Source organism: Zosterops lateralis, assembly GCF_965231275.1.
Source record: "Zosterops lateralis genome assembly, chromosome: 2".
Lineage (NCBI taxonomy): Eukaryota > Metazoa > Chordata > Aves > Passeriformes > Zosteropidae > Zosterops > Zosterops lateralis.
Window position 1 is genome coordinate 5,331,338 of NC_139763.1, and position 20,215 is coordinate 5,351,552.

At 41.5% G+C, this 20,215-nt stretch overlaps 1 protein-coding gene across 3 annotated transcripts in view; it reads left to right on the forward strand.

The window, feature by feature from the left end:
- ABCG1 (ATP binding cassette subfamily G member 1) overlaps positions 1-20,215 on the forward strand; it is a 55,100-nt gene that overhangs the window by 26,606 nt on the left and 8,279 nt on the right. For all 3 annotated transcript variants that reach the window (XM_083854401.1, XM_083854402.1, XM_083854400.1), the window contains exons 3-14: positions 7,706-7,823; positions 8,551-8,683; positions 10,120-10,170; positions 12,255-12,400; positions 13,620-13,743; positions 14,837-14,951; positions 15,680-15,828; positions 16,001-16,102; positions 17,213-17,381; positions 18,110-18,210; positions 18,637-18,795; positions 20,059-20,177. In XM_083854401.1, the coding sequence (XP_083710527.1) occupies positions 7,706-7,823; positions 8,551-8,683; positions 10,120-10,170; positions 12,255-12,400; positions 13,620-13,743; positions 14,837-14,951; positions 15,680-15,828; positions 16,001-16,102; positions 17,213-17,381; positions 18,110-18,210; positions 18,637-18,795; positions 20,059-20,177 (1,486 nt within the window). The remainder of the gene's footprint in view (positions 1-7,705; positions 7,824-8,550; positions 8,684-10,119; positions 10,171-12,254; positions 12,401-13,619; positions 13,744-14,836; positions 14,952-15,679; positions 15,829-16,000; positions 16,103-17,212; positions 17,382-18,109; positions 18,211-18,636; positions 18,796-20,058; positions 20,178-20,215) is intronic.

The window sequence follows — 20,215 nt, forward strand, 5'->3', positions numbered from 1 at the left end:
GACTACAAAGAAAGAGCTTTGCTGCCCACAGGAGGATTTCTTTTCTTTTTTTAAAGCTTGAAAGACTTTATTATTTTAGGTTGCGAGTAACAAATTCCTTATTTCTGAGTTGGAATGGGCTGAGAGGCAGAGGAATTTGATTTGGTTACTTCAAGCACTCGCTTGGCTCTTCTGCCCTCTCTGTCCTGATGTTTTGGTGGCTGGCACACTGTTTTATAGACATTTACATAACGAAGGTCGTTTCTCTGAGGCAAAGGTACAAGAATACATTACAATTGCAAATTCCCTTAATTGTCCTAAAGCAAGGTTCAGAGCTTAGACAATGGAAAATCCTATTGTGTCCCTGAGAGACTGTGAGAACAGAGCAGAAATATGTGGATGTGTTGATTCTGAGAGTAGAGTGAGAAAATCATTGGTGAAAAAGGTTAATTCACTTCTGATACACAATGGATGGCAGAAATTATGAACCCATGACGTGAGTTCACATATAAATTTTATATGTTAGGCTTAAACATGTTTATTATTTCTAGTGTGACTTTGCCCCTCCAGGCTTTGTAGAGTATAAAATTAGGAAGGTGCCTGTTATTAAAGCAATATATTTTTTCACTGTGTTTGTCAGGAAAGCTGTTTCTGTCCTCCAGATTTTCTGGTAATTAAAAAGATGCCTTCTTTTCTTCCCAAGTATCTATACCTATAATTCACTTTAACTTAAGCTTGTTTGAACTCAGTGTGGAGCTTGGGAAAGAAACCTTCATTTAAATAATCCCCATCAAGAGGGTTTTTAAAATCCAAATTATTTAAATAATCATCAACTGATTCAGATAATCCCTTTCAACTGAGAATTTACAAACTGAAACATCTACAAACCCTGTTGGTAGCAGGGAGAGGAACATGTTCTGTGCTCAGGTAGTGGGTGGAGAACACAGTGCCCTGGCTGGTTAAAGCAGAATTAGAAATATATGGCAAACACGTCCCTGACTATATTCCAGCTTAGGGAAACACCTTGCCTTTGATGTAATATTGGTTTGGGTAGAAAGCCCCAGGTTAACTTCATCTTATTACTGGATGAAGCAGATTGGTGTAGTCCCTTCTAGTAAACACAAAGGTATTTTTCTGTGAGAGAGAGAAAAGGGCTGAGATGTAGAAAGTGAGTAATAGACTGAGAAGGAGCAGGCAAGAGAATTTCTTTCTGGCATATTCACACCTGTGTGTATGGAAAAGGGTGATGTAAAAATGATAATGAGAAATGTTTCTTAGCTAATGTTTTATTATATCTGCAAATGTAAATCTGGCCTTGAGCTGTTATCTCTGTCTGTGTGTGTGTTTCTCATCTTGGGCTTCTCTGTAGAGTTTCTGCCAGCATTTCCCACCTGTTCAGTCTTCTGATAGAAACCTGAAGAGTCTCCAAATGAAATGCCTGACAGGTCACCTGAGGATGTTTCTGACATCTGGGAGGACTTTGCAAGGTCCTTCTCCCAGCCATAAGTCACTAACTCTCCCTTCAGTGTGACACAGGACCGAGTTATCCTGGTTTTCCCTTACTTGTGCAGTTGTTGTGCAGTTCACAGTCCAGGGAATGGCCTTTGGCCATCGAGGTGTGACTGGTGGATCCCAGGGGCAGCAGCAAAATCATGAATTTTCTAGGAGTGTTTTTCCTTCAAAGGAGGATTCCTTACTCCTGTCTCAAGGGGAAAGATGTGACAGCTTGGCCCCCTTATTTCAGTTTTGTCCTGGAGAATTCCCTGCAAAAGTTTGGGGATTTTTAAATTGATATAAGAGGAGGTGAGGTGAGGCGAGGCTTGAGCCTATAAGCTTTAGAATAGGAAAATACAGTGGGGATTCTTTAATGGGTCAGTATACAGTGCCAAGAAATTGCTGTGGTTTCTTGTCATGATTTAAGAAACAATTTTGCTGGTAGTATAGTAAGAGAACAAATTTATGGATTGAAATTTAAACTGCATCCTTTAAAAAGTGTGTTTCCTGTTGAAAGCATTAAAGTAAAGGAATACAGGAGCTGAATACAGGAATAAAGGAGTAAGAAATACAGAAGACAGAAATGTCTTCTGTATTTCCAGCTGGATATTTCTCAGCAGGAATACATCCTATCTGAAAAAAAAGCACCACAAAAAGATGCAGAAATAGAGTCTTTGTACAATTATTTGATTTTTAATAAAGGAATGCTTCATTTCTGCCTGGCAGGGAGTGTGGAAAGAGCAGGTAATGATGTCCCTGGTTTTGATTTTTAAGTGCCAAACACTGATTTCTTTGTGGCTCAGTCTCCGGTTGTTTTGAGCTTTGCCAAACTCGCACTGCTTGAGCTGAAATTTCCTGTGTCACCTTTTAGTTCAGTAAATGCCCTGAGAAACCTTTGAGCAGTTTCAGGCCAGTGGCACTTGCAGGGCACCAGCAGTGATTTCCTGCCTTCAGAGGAGCTCAGATACATTGGGAAGGGCAAACCCTGCTCTAATTGCAGCGAGCAGGGAAAGCCTGCTGTGCTCACCTGGGACCTGAGACGGGGTCTTGGTGTCTACTGGTGGAGGCAGAAATAGGTTACAACACCTGGAACCTTCTAGGAGTCTGTGTGACATTTCTCTGAGTAAGAAATGAGGACTACTGGTGATGAAATGCAAATGAATGAAGCACTTCAGTCAAAAAACTTAGAGGTGGTATTTACCTGAGGAAATTCACTGTTAGGTAGGAGTGGGTTTTGGTTATGTTTTAATTGGTGCTGATTCCCACACATCCTGAAGCATTGCCCCTACCCCAAGGATGAGGAGAGGATGGATGGCTTGCTTCTTTCCGGATTAATCATAATTTCTATGGGAATGGTCAAACAATACCTCCCTATAAATCCCTGTAAAATCCACGAGGAAACAGATAAAACCATCAACGTGTTTTCTCAATTGCTGATTCCAGTAGTAAAAATTTTATTGACTTAAGCAAGGAGATCTCCCTTAGTATCTTCATCAGAGACACGAGGTCACCTCTGACCATTCATTGAAAAAGAGGCTTTTGTGAGCTCTGTGCTGCTGCCAGACAGGGAGGGAATTCCACCTCTGGAATGAGGGTCTGGCCAGGCCAGGCAGGTGGTTCAGCTGTGAATCTGGTCAAATATTGTCAAAATCTGGTCAAACAGTGCCTCATGTTTGATTTCATGACAAATCCTGACATGGGAAAACAAAAGACCTTCTGCTTCTCAGGAGAAGCATTTGAACTCCGGAATGTAATGTGGGGTGAGATTGGGACCAAAAAGTTTGGTATCACTAGAATTTTCTCTTTCAGTTTTGATTTGTTTCTGCTGTGTTCTCTTTGTAGGGGCTTGGGCTGAGGAGTTTGCTGAGGGGTTGTTCTGGTTCGTGATGGTGTGTTAATGTCAAATTTGTATTTTAAGTAGTTCTTGAAAATTGATATTAAAATCCCACGGGTACCAGCCCCTAAATATATATTTTTAAAGGTTGTGTCAAAGTAACTTTGGGAGGGGACATAAGAAAACTGAAAGATCCACGCTGATTTCCATTGGAAATTGAAACCGTTTTAGGAGGAGTGAAAAATGAGAAAGTCACAGTGCTAAACTTGTTCTTGATGTAAGTCAAGCCCAAAGGGAGAGTGTCAGAACTCTGGAGGCTGAAAATTTCAGGCTTTCTGTTCTAAAAGACACTGATCCTCAAGCAAGCACTGCATTTGACATGAGTCCATGAAACAGACTTCCAAAGTTGAGTGACAGCACTGGGGTTTTGGGTGTGTAGTTTGAATAATACTGTGTGATCTCACAGGGTGAAAAACTTAGCATTTTAGTATATAGTGATATATAGTGTATTTTAGTATATAGTGATATATAGACCAAGATGAAGGATTTTGGGTATTGTTTAAGTTGTTCTTCACCTTCTTCTTCCTTCTTCTTCATGAGTTTGGGTGGTTTTCTGCAATTGATTAGTAAAGTCTGCATTGCAGTCTTCAAGTTACTGGGTTTAAAGTAAAAATAATTCAAGTAGCATTTCCAATTGGACAGATTGTCCTTGAAAAGACTTTGTACAGATAGAGAGGTACTCCATTTTACCTCTGTTTTCTAAGTTGCTAGTTAGAGCCCACAACTTGTGAGGCTGTAATATAGATAAGAAATAATAAACACTGATCTGAACATGCAACCACGACTCTGGTGTATTAATCCTGGCTCTAACACAAAGAAGAAAAGAAGACAAGAAAACCGACAGGGGAGAGCTGCTGTGGTGCTGGAACTGCGTGGCCCAAGATGTGCATCCACCCTGGGGTGAGTTGGCTTTGAGGCTCAGCCTTCTATTAAACTCTGCCATGTCCAAACTCCTTGCTTCAGGGATGGAGGAGAACAAGGTGGGCTGGAGTTGAAGATAGTGAGGTGTTACACTTCTGGTTTTTCACCCAGTTACAGAAAACCACCCAAACCCATGAAGAAGAAGGAAGAAGAAAGTGAAGAAGAAGGACTTAGACAACACCCAAAACCCTCCATCTTGACTCACACACATTACTATGTGCTAAAATCCCAAATCCAGGTTTCCAGAATTCCCACAGCGAGGAATTCCTGATATATGGCAGATGGGTGGGAAACAGGCCCTGCAGTGTGAGAACACAATCCCCAACAAATGCATAATCTGTTTCTCGTGAAAGACCTGTGGCCTGGTATAGAATTTTTAGGTCAACTGATTCAGTTGAAGATTAGCCTCAATATTCTGAAAGGGAAGACTGTGGTTGCTTAGGGGACTTTAATTCCTCATAAAGGATTATACTGGGGCACCACACAACTGCCACAGTGTCAAATCTTTTTGTGTGGGTTTGCTAAATTAACCTTTGTAATGGAAAAGCTTATTATGCTCTTCCAGTCAAAGGAAGAGACGGGTTTGAGTTTGTAGCAACTTAAAATGCCAGTGATTAGGATCCTAATCTAATATTCATAGTTTGAGGGCTTTTTATTTCTTCTTAAAGCATATTTCTCTACTGTATTGCAAATGACTTGCAATGAGAATTTCAGGAAGAATTTCTTCATGGTAAGAGTGGTCAAGCAATGGAAGGGGCTGCCCAGGGTGGAGCCCCCATCCCTGGAGGTGTTGAAGGAATGGCTGGATGTGGGATTCAGTGCTCTGGGCTGGTTGACAGGGTGGTGATCAGTCAAAGCTTGGACTTCATGGTCTTGGAGGTATTTTCCAAGCTGGTTCTGTGTCTCTGTGATGAGTCCTGCTCTGATTTAGCATTGTGTGCAGGATACTTAATAATGGAAAACTCCATCAGAGGGACAGAAGTACATGGCAGGTCATGAGGGGGAAGATACTGCAGTTAAAGGTAAACCAATCATCATTTGTGAAACTCTGGAAAAGTGACTTTAATGTGTGTAATGCTAAATCTCACAGTCATACGTAGGGAGAGGAAAGGTTTCAGTTTTAGGTAATGATATCTATGTTACCCCATGTTTGCAGCTGCTGAGTCTGTATTTTAGTCTGCATGTCCCTTGTTGATGGCAGTATGCATTTTTTATCCTCCCTCATGAGTTTGTGCAATATTTACTGCCTGGTGCATCATGCAGACAATTGGAGGTACATTCTAACATTTGAGCCCCTTGCAGGTTTAACAGGATTGGGAGGGAGCTGGTTCTCATTCCACTGAAGAGGTAGAATGAAGGACTTTGTCCCTGCAGATCCTGTTTATTGAATATTGCCATGTCTGAAAGGCCTGATTGTTCCTGATTTCCCTTCAGATGCTGCTGTGGGTGGTGGCATTGGAGTGAAGGACAAGCTGGTTGACCTTGTGGGAGTGCCATGGATTTCTCTCTCCAAAGTCACTGTTCCTTTTGATAGATTGTCCTTGCCTTCCTTTTCAGGACTTGCACCATAAATAGGCAATGTGGATACTCTGCTGTTTCCATTCCCTTGCTACCTCGTGGCTTCCGAACAAGTTGTTTGCTTTAGGTCCAGGGCAGGATTTATAGCGAAGAATAACTGGCCTGTTAAAAAAAAAAAAAAAAAAAAAAAAAAAAAAAAAAAAAAAAAAAAGCACTCAAGAAAAAGGTTATTTTGATCCATTTAGTCAGTTACATTTTCTAGGGCATCTGCCATAAAAACAGTGGGATCAGGTATTTCTAGAGAGGTTTTGTGGCTACTGCATTCCACTGGGCTGGAGTGTGCTCGGGGAAGAGGATTTGCTGTGGATTTGGGAGACCCCACAGCAGCAGGACAATGTTTTTGGTGCAAAGTTTGCTCTCTTGTGGCATAGGAGGAGTGTGAATTGAGAATGGTGACAAGAAGAAAATATAAAGAGATTAAGTGGAGATGAAAGCAAATAAGTTAGGAAGAAAGAGAAATCAGAAGATAGCCCACAATTCTTTTTTCTAGGAACTTGCAAATGCTCCAAAAAAAATTTCCAAAAAATCACAATGACAATGTGATATTTTTTTACAGCATTTCCATGTTCCAGCTACAGCTGGTGCTGATGATCAGAGGTCTAGGAGAGTTTACATGTGCAATGTACATTCTGCCTGCATACCCACCAGTGTGGCAAAATGGATTGCCAAATCCTGACTTTGCATATAAATGGATTTTCCACCCTTCTGTTTTGGTTTTAATTGAACCACATAAACATTGTCAACACATGAGATTGGGTTTTGACACTTTAATTAGCATTTTTTTAATTATTAAAAGCTTTAGCTAGAAGCACTGGTAATTAAAATAAAGTAAACAAGAAAAAAAAAAAAAAAAAAGGAATCCTGAAAAATTTAAATATAAATGCTGGTCAGGGTTCTCTCCATCTTCCTTACACAGTTTTTATGCCTTTACATGGAAATTCTGCAGGGCAAGGTGGATGCAACTGGTCCAAATCTGGAATTCTCATATTCTCATTGGAGCACAGTTTGCTTACACTTAGAGTAACATGGAGTTAAGGCTTTTAATAAAGGTTTACTGGCAAAGATAATTAACCCAGAAATAAGTTGAAATGCTTGAAGGAGGTGGTGTTGTCACTCTAGAACGTATTATAGTGGCATGAAGATTTAAAATGGATTAATCTAAATGAGAAAAAAACCCTGCATATTCTTAATCTGGAATAAGTGTTCCCCTGGAAATTGTTTTTGCAGGTTTTGTGGTCAGTCTCTCTGTCTGGAAAAGCCTTTAGAGTTCCTCTGGTAAGAGAGTTCTTGTGGCAGGAGAATGAAGAAGTTTGTGTATCTCCTTTTGATGAGTTTCTTGTCATACAAGGCATTTTTTCCACTTCTTTTATGGAAAAAGCCAAAGGTCTTTGAGATCTCGGCTATTGCCCTCTCTAAGAAGTTGCTATTTTAGTGAGAGGGCAGAATTTCGGCACTGAAACTGCAGTGATTGGAGGGCAGCCTGGTCCTAGACTGTTAGCTGTGGAGCATTGGATATTTTCACAGCATCATGGTAAAATACCCTGAGAGGACACTTAGAGAATGGCAGCAAGGCTTCACAGCCCTGTTCAAAAACCACCCTGCAGTGAGCCAAGAGTGTGAGACCCTGTAATCCCATTTGTGTCGTAGCAGGAAGCCGCTGCTCCCACTCACAATTTGGCTTTTTGATGGTTATTTTTGATAGTTACTGATACTGGCATCAACCTCTCAGGAGGTAGCTGTTAACAAAGCCTGTTTGTCATCAATATTCAGCAGAAATGAACTTTTCATTGCTCCCCAGATGTGATTGAGGGTTCAGTGAACTTTCCTTTCTTCTTCCAGGTTATAAGACCCTGTTGAAAGGAATTTCAGGGAAGTTCAGCAGTGGAGAACTCGTTGCAATCATGGGACCTTCAGGAGCTGGGAAGTCAACGCTTATGAATATTCTGGCAGGATACAGGTCAGTACCAATGAAAATCCCAAGCTAAGATAAGATCACCAAGCCTGAGGGATCCTTGGAGGCAACAGCAGAAGAAATTTTAGCCTTGAGTTTGTCAAAAAACAGACACTTCAAAGATTTTTGAATTAGATTCTTATTTCTTATCTTTTTTTCCTCTATGTTCTGTTTTGATCACTTGGGATTTATCTCTTAAACAGGTCTGATCCAAAAATAAGAAGCAAATTTAAACTCCAAAAACCACAGATATAAAGAAAATCTCCTTTTTTGGCTGTGTAACAAATCTGACTCAGTGTCTTATGTTTGTGATGTTTTTGAAATCACATAAACACTTGAAAAATCTACTCTTTTTAGTCACTGCTTCATAATGTTGATGTCTTCTCCACCAAAATGCAGTGACGGTGCTTCATCTTTTATTATGTATACAGAGTGTCTCTGTCTTGTTGTCATTTGGAGCATAAGGAACAGGATACAGAAACCTGAAAAAAACCCCAACTTTAATTTCTTGGTATTTTTTCAGACATTTATATACATTTTGAGTAAAATTTTTGCCATCGTGGCATGAAGCTTTATACAAAAGAAAGCGTAATCAGGAAATAATTTCATTTCTGTCCAGCCTATCAAATTTATTTCACAGTGGCAATAAGTGCCTAACTGCCACGTGCTCAGCCATGAGGCAGCACAAGGGAAGGCAAGCCTGACCTCTGGTTGTTTTGTTGTCTGGTTTCAGAGAGACGGGGATGAAAGGAGAAATCCTCATCAACGGGCAGCCCCGCGACCTGCGCTCCTTCCGCAAAGTCTCCTGCTACATCATGCAGGATGACATGCTCCTTCCCCACCTCACTGTCCAGGAGGCCATGATGGTGAGCTCTGTTTCTTGCTCTAATTTATCTGAGCAGGAGAAGATGGAAAGTGGTTCGTGTTGTGCCCTTGGATTTACTCCTGGCAGTGGCACAAGATGTTGTCCCTGTCTGATCCTGCTCAGTGAAAGTTCTTGGAATTTGATGGTGCCTTGAATTCCATTTCAGGCTCATCCTTCTAGGAGTTCTTTGGCTTTATAATTTCCACTTTGTTCCCAGCATTATGATTTGGAAGGAGATCTAAGTGTCTGCTCCTTAGATCTCTTAGAGAATAAAACCCAAAATTCTTCACAAATGAGCTTTTGTAGAGACCATCTGTTTGCTTGGGTGGTGGATGAGTAACCTCATCTCTCTCTCTCTTTCTCCCCATCTTTCATGTTCTGACTGAAAATTGTTGTTTACACTTCAGTGTGATCTCTCTGCCTCTTCTACTCTTTTGTGCCTTTTTGAAAATAAAGGCATTTCATAAAATCTCTTTCATTTCTTCATGGGGAAAAAGCCAGGAACAGAGTAAGTCCAAGATGTACAGGCAATGTAAATTCTTCTCATTGTTCTGCATCACATCAGGAGATCTATGAATTGCCAACTTGACCGTTAGTTTGGAAGTGTATGTAGCTCAGCTTGAGAAATGAGCCCATTTTTCTCAGAAATTGTCATCAAAATAAGGCTTAGGTTGCTCACACTGTGCCAGATCAATTCACAAATTTTAAGGCCAGAAGAAATCACTCCAGTTTTGATGTGGCTAATTTTCTGCAAAGACTCTTTTCTGTGCAGAAGTTTTTCTTCTCTTTTGTTTACTTGAGTGTTTTCATCAGAATCCCATGGGATCACTTTTGCAGAATTAGGCCCAGATTATAGCTGCTGTCTAAAATTAATCAATCAAGGCTCTGACAAAAAATAATTACTTAACAGTTTAATTGCTTTTAATAAAGGTTAATCATGATGTGTTGTGGAGCTGCCTCTCAGGACAGCAGATGACATCTTTCACAAGGTTATTTATTTCTGTGCTCACTTGTTTGCATCCTGGAGAATGACAGAGTTCTGTTATTCTTACAAGGTGAATGAAGCACAAATAAACTGTGTTTCTAGCATTGCCTGGGAAGTTTTTGGATGTGCAAAATATGTCACTCCCCCATCTTCCTGTAAAGCTCTTTGACTTGCAGAGTGGCCTTTTTTTTTTTTTTTTTTTTTTTTTTTTTTTTTCCTAATACTCTTTTTGTCAGGTGCTTTGCATAAATCAGATTAGACTCAGTTATTTACTGCACAGAAAAATGTGATGCTCGTGACTGGAACGTTTCAGTTCAAGTCCAGCTTTTCTGACTGGGTTGAATGAAGTTGTTGAAGTGGTACTTTGGAGTGTTGTGCCAGAGACATCTGCTCTAAGTGGTGGTTGTGCTTCAGAGCAGTTCAAAATCAACTTCCATTGTTTTGCATTCCAGGTGTCTGCTCATCTGAAACTTCAAGAGAAAGATGAAGGGAGGAGGGAAATGGTATGTCCACTGCCCATCAAAGTAGAATTTGGGGGGTGCCAAGAAGTGAACTCTGTAAGGCAAACTTTTTTTATCTAATACTGAACTGCACTGGACTTGTGATGACAGAATAAATCATAACCTCTGGGCTGACATGTGTCACTAGGAGGGAATGTTCACTGCAGTCTCCATGAGAGCTACTCTCAGTAGGAGAATGGAAAATTGTAAAAGATTTACTGAAATAAGTTTTCACAGGTTTTTTGCAGGATTCCTGCAAAAATACACCTTAGCACCTCAGGTTCTTCTATGTGCATGTCTGAGGGCGCAGGCATCTCATGTGGGGTGAGATGAATCACCCAGCTGGACGTGCACTAGGAGCTGTGCTCCTCTAACCCATCCATGGGGAAAAGCACAACTTCTCCTGAAATGTGAAAACTGTGGCAGCTTCTTAGGTAGAGCAGCTGATTCTGTGACTGTCCTTTGCCTGTGTTTATTTCCAAATTGGAATATTTTTGGGAAAAAAAAAGAAAACTGGAGCAATTGGCATTTCTTCAGACTCCAAAGAATCCTTGAAAATCAGAAAGGGAAACTTAGAGTACTCTATCAGCTTATGTTTAGTAAAAAAAAGGTTGTTTTTTTATTGGAAAATAAATGTATATAGAAACAGCTGTTAACTGAGTTGTACTTTGGAAACCTTAGTTCATTTACACTTTAGTGAAGTTAGGCCAAGCAAGTTAATTCACTTGTTCACACTGTCACTGTAATTACAAGCAGCTCTTTGAGTTAAAAACTGTGCTGTGTTTATTCAACACATACTAGAAGAATTTTCTGGTTAGTGTTAACTGGCCTGTGCAGGAGAAGATAATTCATTTTATTGTTGTAAACTGGAGTGTAAATGTTTATCACAGATAAATGTTATGAATTTATAGGCTTGTGCTAGCAGGATTGCAGACTCTTGTTTAAAGCAGGGACAAGTGAAAATCCTCCAGTGAACCACAGTTTACGTTTCTAGTTTTCCTTGCTTGTGCTGCCTGAGTCCTGTTTACCCTTCCCAGAGATGAAGGGAATGAGGTAGTTGGGCTTTTTTCTCTGAGAAACAAGGCTTAGTGTTTTTTGTTGGTTTTTTTTTCCTCCCTTTTCCTGGGAGAGGGAACTCCTGGAAATCCAAATCAGGACAAGCAAAGGGTCAGGCTGCTTGATCTCACCAATTTTCACTGGGTCAGACATTCTTTCTGGAAAACTCTCTCCATCCAAGCATTTGGTACTTTGAAGAATAGCGGGCTCTGTTTCCTAAACTTCAGTGAAATATTAAATGTCTGGGCTGCTTTTTACCTTTGAAGTGGTGGAGTTTGTTAATTGTATGAGCAATGTAGCTCATGGATTCACTCATTTTTGTGTCCATGCTTTTACTGAGGCCAAAGAGCCACTTCCCTTACGAAGGGCTACCAGACCAGGTCTACAGTCACTGAAACAGAAAAAAATCATATTGCCTGGGATTGTTCTCCTTTTGCTCCAAAACCCCTGGGATGAGCTGTGCCCTTCCTGAGGCTGTGCCTTGAGGAAATCCCAAACATCTGAGAGTACCTGTGACAACTGAATTGACTCTGAGTGGAATGAAAACACTTGAAATCAATGGCTGCACTTGAAAGAGGAGTCTGTGGAGAACAGATGAGATAAAGCAGGTCACTGCTCTACAGAAACCACTGGGTTTTGTTACAGAGTCCCTTGCAGAGACAACCCCAGAGTTCTATTGAAAGAAACCTCTTGGTTTCACTGTGTAAGAGCCCCTCACACACTGCACAGCTCTTCTGATGTCAGTGCCATATCCATAAATACCCAGCTATAGAAGAACTTATTTCCACTCTTTTTCTCACCTCTTTACTGAGTGAGGTCATGTGGGACAAACAAGCAGAATTTGGGACAAAGCAGTGAGTGGTGGCCTGTTAATGCTGAGTCTCATAAATGCCACATTAGATGGAAAAAGGCTTTAAGTGTGTGAATGATGAAACAAAGCCGTGAGTTGGCTTGCAACCTCCACGAAAATCGGTGAAGAGGCTGGAGGTTTTTTCATGTTCCAACAACGTGGAATATCCTGTTCCCTGCAGGTGAAGGAGATCCTGACAGCCCTGGGTTTGCTGAATTGTGCCAACACCAGGACTGGGAGCCTCTCTGGAGGCCAGAGGAAGCGTCTTGCCATTGCTTTGGAGCTGGTGAACAACCCTCCTGTCATGTTCTTCGATGAACCAACCAGGTACTTCAAGGCCAAAAACTTAAAGACAGACAAATAGGGTTTTGCATAGTAGAACAGTGTGGGTTTGTTATCTTCTTTTCTTCTGTTAGAGATGGGATTAATGCTCGGGAGCTGAAGATTTTGTGTTTGGATTCAGATGTTTTTTAATTCTTACCTATGTTACAGTCTCACAAGTTGTGAGTTCTGGCTAACAGAGTGAAAAGTGGCTCTGTCTCTAGCTCTTTCCAAGGTCTTTTAAGCACAAATTGCCCAATTGTGAGATGACGCCTAAATTATTTTTATTTTTAACTTATAAACAACCACCCATGGTCTGCAGTGCCAACTTTTCTACCCAATTACAAAGTATCACCAAACCCATGAAGAAGAAGGTGAAAAAGAAGGACTCAGCCTCTGCCCTAAATCCTCCATCTTGCTTTATATATATTACTATATTCTAAAACCTTAAACTCTAAGTTTTCCACCCTGTGATATCACACACTTCTATTCCAACTCCACACCCACAATCCCAGTGCTGTCACTCAATTTTGGAAGCCTTTTCCATGGCCTCAGGTCAAATGCAGTGTTTGCTTGGGGATCATTCCCTGTTAGCACAGAAAGTCTAAAATTCTCAGTGCCCAGGCTTCCAACAGAACAGAGCTACAGAAAAGTTATTCACCTCTAAATCTTTGGAAAAAAGGTTCATTTTGAGTTGCCTGCAAGCACTGAGTAAGGCCTAGAAATAATTTGATCTGGGTTCTTGGTGCCTTGGGTCACTGCTGCAACTGCTGGACTGTGGGGCTGTAAATAATATTTAAAGCAGACACAAACTACAGGAGGAAGGAAAAGAGAGAGGAAAATATTGTGGCATGGACTTTATTTTTCAAGCAAAGACAGCTTGAATATAAACATTTTAAAATGTGACTTTTGGTAATGAGTGTGATCAGTCTGGGAGGAGGCTGAGAAAGCTATGAATATGTATCTATTCATTAAAGTTGGGAGCATTTAAATCTGCAGCCTTCAAATGCAGAAGTCCCTTAAGGCAGCTTTGAGAATATTTTTTTTTCATCCTCAGGCATGCTTCCAACTTAATTAAAAGCCTGATGGAGAAATACAAGCATAAGGTTGGCATATGATAAAATGAAACTGTAAAAGGATAATAATGGGAGAGCAAGTAGCAAATGCGTGTGCTGGTTTTGAGTGGTGCCTGTGGATAACAAACTTGTTTGGTTTTTTTTCCCAGTGGCTTGGATAGTGCATCATGTTTTCAGGTGGTCTCTCTGATGAAAGCTTTGGCCCAGGGTGGCAGGTCCATCATCTGCACAATTCACCAGCCCAGTGCAAAACTGTTTGAGCTCTTTGATCAGGTATTGCTCTCAAACTTCCTCTGCATGTGTAATTTAGGGTGGTTATGCTTTCAAGGCTACACTCTCTAATCAAAAAACATGATTGAGCCATCTAGTTGATGGCTACAAATCATATAAAGAAATTAAATTCATTACAGCAATATATATATTTTAATTATGTTTTTTTTCAATCTACTCTGCCTGTTTCCTTTATTTATAATGTTTGTGAAGAACCTTGCTGTTAAGTTTGTGAAATCATAATTATTGCACTAGTGATTTTCATGCCTTCACCCAACACTGCTCCTGTGCACAGAGCTGTCACTGAAGTAAATCAGAGCAATATAAAAAGCAGGAGAGCTGCAGTGTCAATGTCCGCAGTGTTGCAAGCATATCTTCTCATCCTAGATACACAGGTGTAGATTGAGAAGAGTTAATTCACATGAAATAATAATAATCAAAATTTAGTATTGAGAATTCATTGAAATTAAGTCAGCTGGAGAGCTTTTCTCCAAGCTAACAATGGCATGTGGACCATGTGTGTTTAGATTAGATAAAAATGTATTTTAGTCTTGTTAGAGGATTTAGATTAGTCCTGTGAGAGCTGAGAGAAAACCTCCACCACCACAGGTGAGCAAACTCTTGCAGATTGCCAGTCTGGCAGAGAGATTTATTTAAAGTCAATATTGTGGCTAAAAGTGAGAGTGATGGAGCTGTTTGCTGTTGCTGTGCTGCCCCAGCTCTCCTTCCATCCCTGCCTTCACCAGCCTCGTCTCCCAGCCCAAAATATCCATAATGTGTGGAAATTAGATGGCTTGGCTCTCCAGCTCCTTGCCTATTTTAGGCATGTGCCAAAGGCTGGAATTAGTGTGTTTCTGTGTTAATCTATTTGGAGTCCTGCAGGCAGTGTGTGCAGAATTCAAACTCGTGTCATTAAATTTTCCGTTAGTTGTAATTCCATGAAAAGTTAATTTCAAGTGGTGACAGATCTTCCCAAGGTGTTCCTCCATAGGGACAAGGAGATGTTATGGGGCAACAGGTTCAAATAGTTTGATACTATTTCATATTTTCTCTTATTTTTTTTTCTTCTATTTTTTTTTTTCTTCTTGTTTTCCAGCTCTATGTTCTAAGTCAAGGTCAGTGCATTTACCGTGGGAAGGTAACAAACCTCGTCCCCTACTTGAGAGATTTGGGGCTGAATTGTCCAACCTACCACAACCCAGCAGATTTTGGTAAGGATAGCTTGAATAGTTTATTTTGTGTTTTATCATCACCTTCAGGGTAAAGGGATCACACCATGGTGTGATTTAAACTTCTGTACATATATCCTTATGTGCTTTGTCCATATATGAGCAAAAATTGAAAATAAAATTAATCAGATTTCTTTTTCCCTAAGTAATTTGAATGCCATCTAGTGGTATGATTTAGTGAATATTTCTCTGTGTTAGAAGTCCAGGTTCAGGAAATGAAATATAAAGCATATTCTTTAGTGTTTCATAGAAACTAATATTAGTGGCTTTTTAAAGTGGCTCCAGAATTCTGCTTGTTTTCTTTTTATCTTGAGCAATACCACTGTGGTATTGTACAGGTTAGAGCATTGAGGTTTTTTTCAGTGTTTCCTAATTGAAAAAAAAATGAAAGTGCTACAAAAAATAGACTTTAGTAATTTTTTATTACCTCTACTCACTGTCTTTTCTCTGAACTAGTTCACTTAACTTCCAGTATGAAGAGATCTCTCCAAAGATTTACGGAAAGATGCATTTAAATGTTGTTTATACAGATACAAATTTGCACGTGGCATTTCAAAGCCTGTACTATTAACAAAAAATAAATAAAAAAAATCTGATTTTGTCAGCGCTGAAGCATCAGGGGGTTTAATAAGAAGGCTTGCAGCTGGTTCAGCAGAGCAGTGACTGAAACCTTTGCAAAGCAGTGACTGAAAAACCTCCTGTTTTTGCAGTGATGGAAGTGGCCTCTGGTGAATACGGGGACCAGAACAGCCGCCTGGTCAGGGCTGTGAGGGAGAGGATTTGTGACACTGACTACAAGAGAGACGTGGCTGGGGAGAACGAGCTGAACCCCTTCCTGTGGCACCGGCCCTCTGAAGAGGTATTTTGTGCATCTCAGTCCCCGGGGCTGCAGGGGGAGGGAGGGGATTTAAATCCTGGGTCAGTGGAGGAGGCTCCGGGCACACTCAGCTGATGTGAGTGGGTTTTGTGAATGAAAACCAAGCCAGATACTGCAGAGGAAGGAGTTTATTCTGTGGTGTGTTTTTTTGCAGGACTCCTCCTCCACAGAAGGCTGCCACAGCTTCTCTGCCAGCTGCCTAACCCAGTTCTGCATCCTCTTCAAAAGAACTTTCCTCACCATCATGAGGGACTCGGTAAGAATGGCTTTGTAATAACTTTTGTAGCCTAAAGCTCTGTTCAGAGCTGGGTGTGAGGCAGTGTGATAAACCTCAAAGGTCCTGTCCAGCAGCACACCCATGAATTATCACACAATTTCAAAGAGAAGAGGCTGATCTTTGAGTCTTGCTGTTAACTTTACCACCTTCATTGTGAATGACAGCTTTCTACACAGCACTCAGAACTGTCCTAAAAACCCAAAGTTTAAATCCCCTCTGTGCTGGCAGGTCCCTTATACAGTTATTAATCCTGCTGAAAAGTGAGTGGGAAGTTGTAGTGCTGTGTCACAAAATTAGGTTTTCCAGAAAATTCAGGATGGCAGAGATAATAATTTCAGCGTGATGTAAAGTTACTGCTTAAAGTCTTCATTTTTGGAAATGGAAAATCTGTAGATTAAAAGTTTGTTTCTTTGCCATAACTTGTTCTCCCTTCCTGCTTTTTATAAGTCCATTTGTCAACAAGGATTAATTAAGTTAATGAATTAAGATCAGGAGAAACTGTTACTGATTTGCTGATGCATAGATTGAAGGACAATGTTGTTTTTAAATTTTTTTTTTCCTGCTTGACTCTTGCATTTGTTCCCAGTGTTATTATTTCTTTTGTTCTTCCAACCCTCTTGAGGGAATGCCATGTTGCAGAGAAGTCACAGAAAGCTAATTTATTCCTGATGAAGTTACTTTGGTCTATACAAGCCTGAAATGCCTTTTCTGCTTCTCTTCTGCTCTGGGGAAATTTATCTTTTAGTCAGAAAGTCTTGTTCCCCTGGTGAATAAGAGCCAGTGGCTCCATGATATTGTCAGAGAGTGAGATTTCAGGTTGCAGCATTTGCAGCTCCTGCCTGTGTTACCTGGAAGAAATTTCTGTGGGAAGCTCATAATTTTTTCTTACCCAGTAGGAAATTAACATTTCTCATGCCGGGGCATTGGAACTCAGTGACCTTTAAGGCCCTTTGCAACCCAAACCATTCAATGATTTCTAGATAAGCTTTTCTGGACATAAGGGCTCTTTTCCTGCAATCATTCTGATTTCAGCCACACTGTCACTGTTTTTGAGACTTTCTGATCAGTGCCACTCCTTGCCTCTCACAGGTCCTGACACACCTGCGGATCACCTCCCACATTGGCATCGGGCTGCTCATTGGGTTGCTCTACTTGGGCATTGGCAATGAAGCCAAGAAGGTCCTCAGCAACTCGGGATTCCTCTTTTTTTCCATGCTGTTCCTCATGTTTGCTGCGCTCATGCCAACCGTCCTCACCTGTGAGCACCAGGCAGGGGGCTGGGAGGCTCTTGGGATGTGTCTGGTTTTGTGTAAGACAGCATTTGCCTTGTGATTCTACTCCTAAGACAGGTAGGGGGGTTAAATCCTGCACCCACAGCAGCACTGCTGTGCAAGCAGAAAGAGGCTTAGACAGTGGCACTTCTCCCTCCCCAGTTTTCCCAGTGTTGTTCAGTGCTACAGTCCTGGACTGGAATTTCTCCTTATCCCAGTGCATCTCAGCCACGCCCCTGACCTTGTGGTTGGGCTTAGGGAGGATGGAATAATTTCTCTGGGGCTTCCAAGTTATGACTCCTGCTTAAAATCAGCTTATTTGTGTGGTGTCAGAAGCAAACTCCTGCAGAATGGACTGTTTCATACTTGCTTTTGGAGTGCTGCTACTTTGGATTCCCCGTTGGACCAAAAAGGAATAACCAAGTTCTTTAAGTTTTGACACCACTTCTAATTGAAAAATCCTCTTTCAGAGAGGTTCAGCTCACCTGAGTAGACTGGTCCTTAGTTTCAGCAATGAGCAGGTCTAGGGGCTGATCTCTAAGATTTCATTACAAATCACTGAAGCTTTTGCTGCTTTGTCAAATACCTGAGAGTTCCAGTCCCAGTCCCTGGGACTGCAGCACTGCAGGATTAGATATGGATGAACTGTGTTGTTTTTATGTGCAGTAGTATTGCACCCTGCCAATCTTAATTGAATAATCTGTGTTCTTTGCAGTTCCCCTTGAGATGGGAGTGTTTCTCAGAGAGCATCTGAACTACTGGTACAGCCTGAAAGCATATTACCTCGCCAAAACCATGGCTGATGTTCCTTTTCAGGTACATGCTCTACTCTCCAATAAAACAGAACCATTGAAGTTCATGAATGACAAGCCCACTTGCCAAGAAGATTAGTACTGGTATTTTATGCATTGGAATAGTGGGGAAAGTGTGGTGTCTGGTGTCTGGTGAAGCTTCAGGGATGAATCAGAAGCACCTTGAGAGTGCTGAGACCTCACCCAACATTCTTTAATAAACAAGTAACCAGCTTTGCTTATTTGCAGGAGGGGAATTGTGAAGGGATGGGAGTGGAATCTGTTTTCAAATGTAGAAAGCAGAAAGACAGGAATCACATGCCTGTCAACGTAATGGGAAAGCTGAGAGCTGTGCATTGATTAGAACCCCCCCATGTTTCTGTCTTACTCAGAAGAGCAGAGGGACAGCCCCTGGCTGCCAGGGGCTAACTCCCAGTGCCTGTCCTTGCAGATCATGTTCCCTGTGGCTTACTGCAGCATCGTGTACTGGATGACTTCCCAGCCCTCGGACGCGCTGCGCTTCGTCCTCTTCGCTGCCCTGGGCACCATGACATCCCTGGTGGCTCAGTCCCTGGGGCTGCTCATAGGTGCAGCCTCCACATCCCTCCAGGTACTTGGTGGTGTTTTGTGGTCTCACAGGAGCTCTGTCTGAATCCTAACTCTGCTCCCTGTCACCGCTGCTGTGTCCCCAGGATGTTTGTTGAGAGGTGACTGATGCCTTCAGTTTTAGGTTTCATGTTTTTCAGGTTCTGTGCTGCCCAGGTGTGTAGAACTGAGCCTCATGTTAAGTGTTAGTCAGCTCTTTTCACAGAGTAGGGAAACAAAACAAATTCTTTTTCATGATGAAGACCAAGAACATTGAGTACAGCTTTTAGACCAAAAGCATAAAAAGCTGTGGACTGAAGAGAGAAAACAAGAAGGATGAAACTTCACAGCCTGGAGCTGTAATTGGACAATTAAACTCCAATATGCAAATGGACCAAAACTTATAAAAGTGTGAGACCTTGTGACCAGTAATCCATTTTGTGACCATTTTGGGTCCACCTTGGATATAGCCCTGGCCAGGCTCTTGTCCTGCCCAAGGTGTATCCTTAAAGGCCTTTCAATAAATATCTACTTTATTCTCCAGCTCTGTTCAGTCTCTGTTCCAGGTCTGCCTTCCCAAGGAATCATGACAGGCAGGAAGTTTCTTGCTGTAGTAGAGCTCCTGATGTTCCCCACTCGCGTCAGAGCACAGACATGCCTTGGGGGTGAGGCTCTGAGGTTTCTGCCCCACCTGAAGTGGGTCAGTTGTTACTCGCTGCTCATCCCAGACTGAGCAGCTCCTGGAAACTGCAGGATTGATGTGTTTCTGCATCCCCACAAACTGGAAATTTTCCACAGTAGCTCTCAGGAGAAGGTTTTTCCATGCACATCCAAAAAAGCTGTAGAAGGATAAGTGGGAAAAGGCTTGCCCAAACCCCAAATTTCTGGAAAGGGAGGGAGAGTGGCAGCTGTTGGCATGACTGGAAGCTGGCCATGCAACTCCTGGCAGGAGATGTGCTGAGGTGACCATTCCACAGCAGAACAGATGATTCTGACCTCAATATGCATTGATGCTCAACCAATATGCATTGATGCTGTCAAGATTTCTGCAGTAGAACACTTCATTCTCTCTCTGTGGAGACCAGTATAGCCTTACTGCATGATCCCTGTGCTTCTGCTCTTCCCCTCACAAGAAAAAAAGAAAAAAATCAGCAATTTTCTAGTATTTCAAACTATGATAATTTGGGGGAGTAGAATTATTCCTGAGAGTAAGAGAACAGCAAGTTAAGTTTTACTTTTTCTCTGTCTTTTTTGACAAGAGACGCTCTATTGTTCCTTCTCTTCACAGGTGGCAACTTTTGTGGGCCCAGTTACTGCCATCCCAGTCCTTCTGTTCTCTGGGTTTTTTGTCAGCTTTGATACCATCCCAACATACCTCCAGTGGATGTCCTACATTTCCTATGTCAGGTACTGCTGGGGAGGCCTTCCCTCTCCCATCTGGAAAT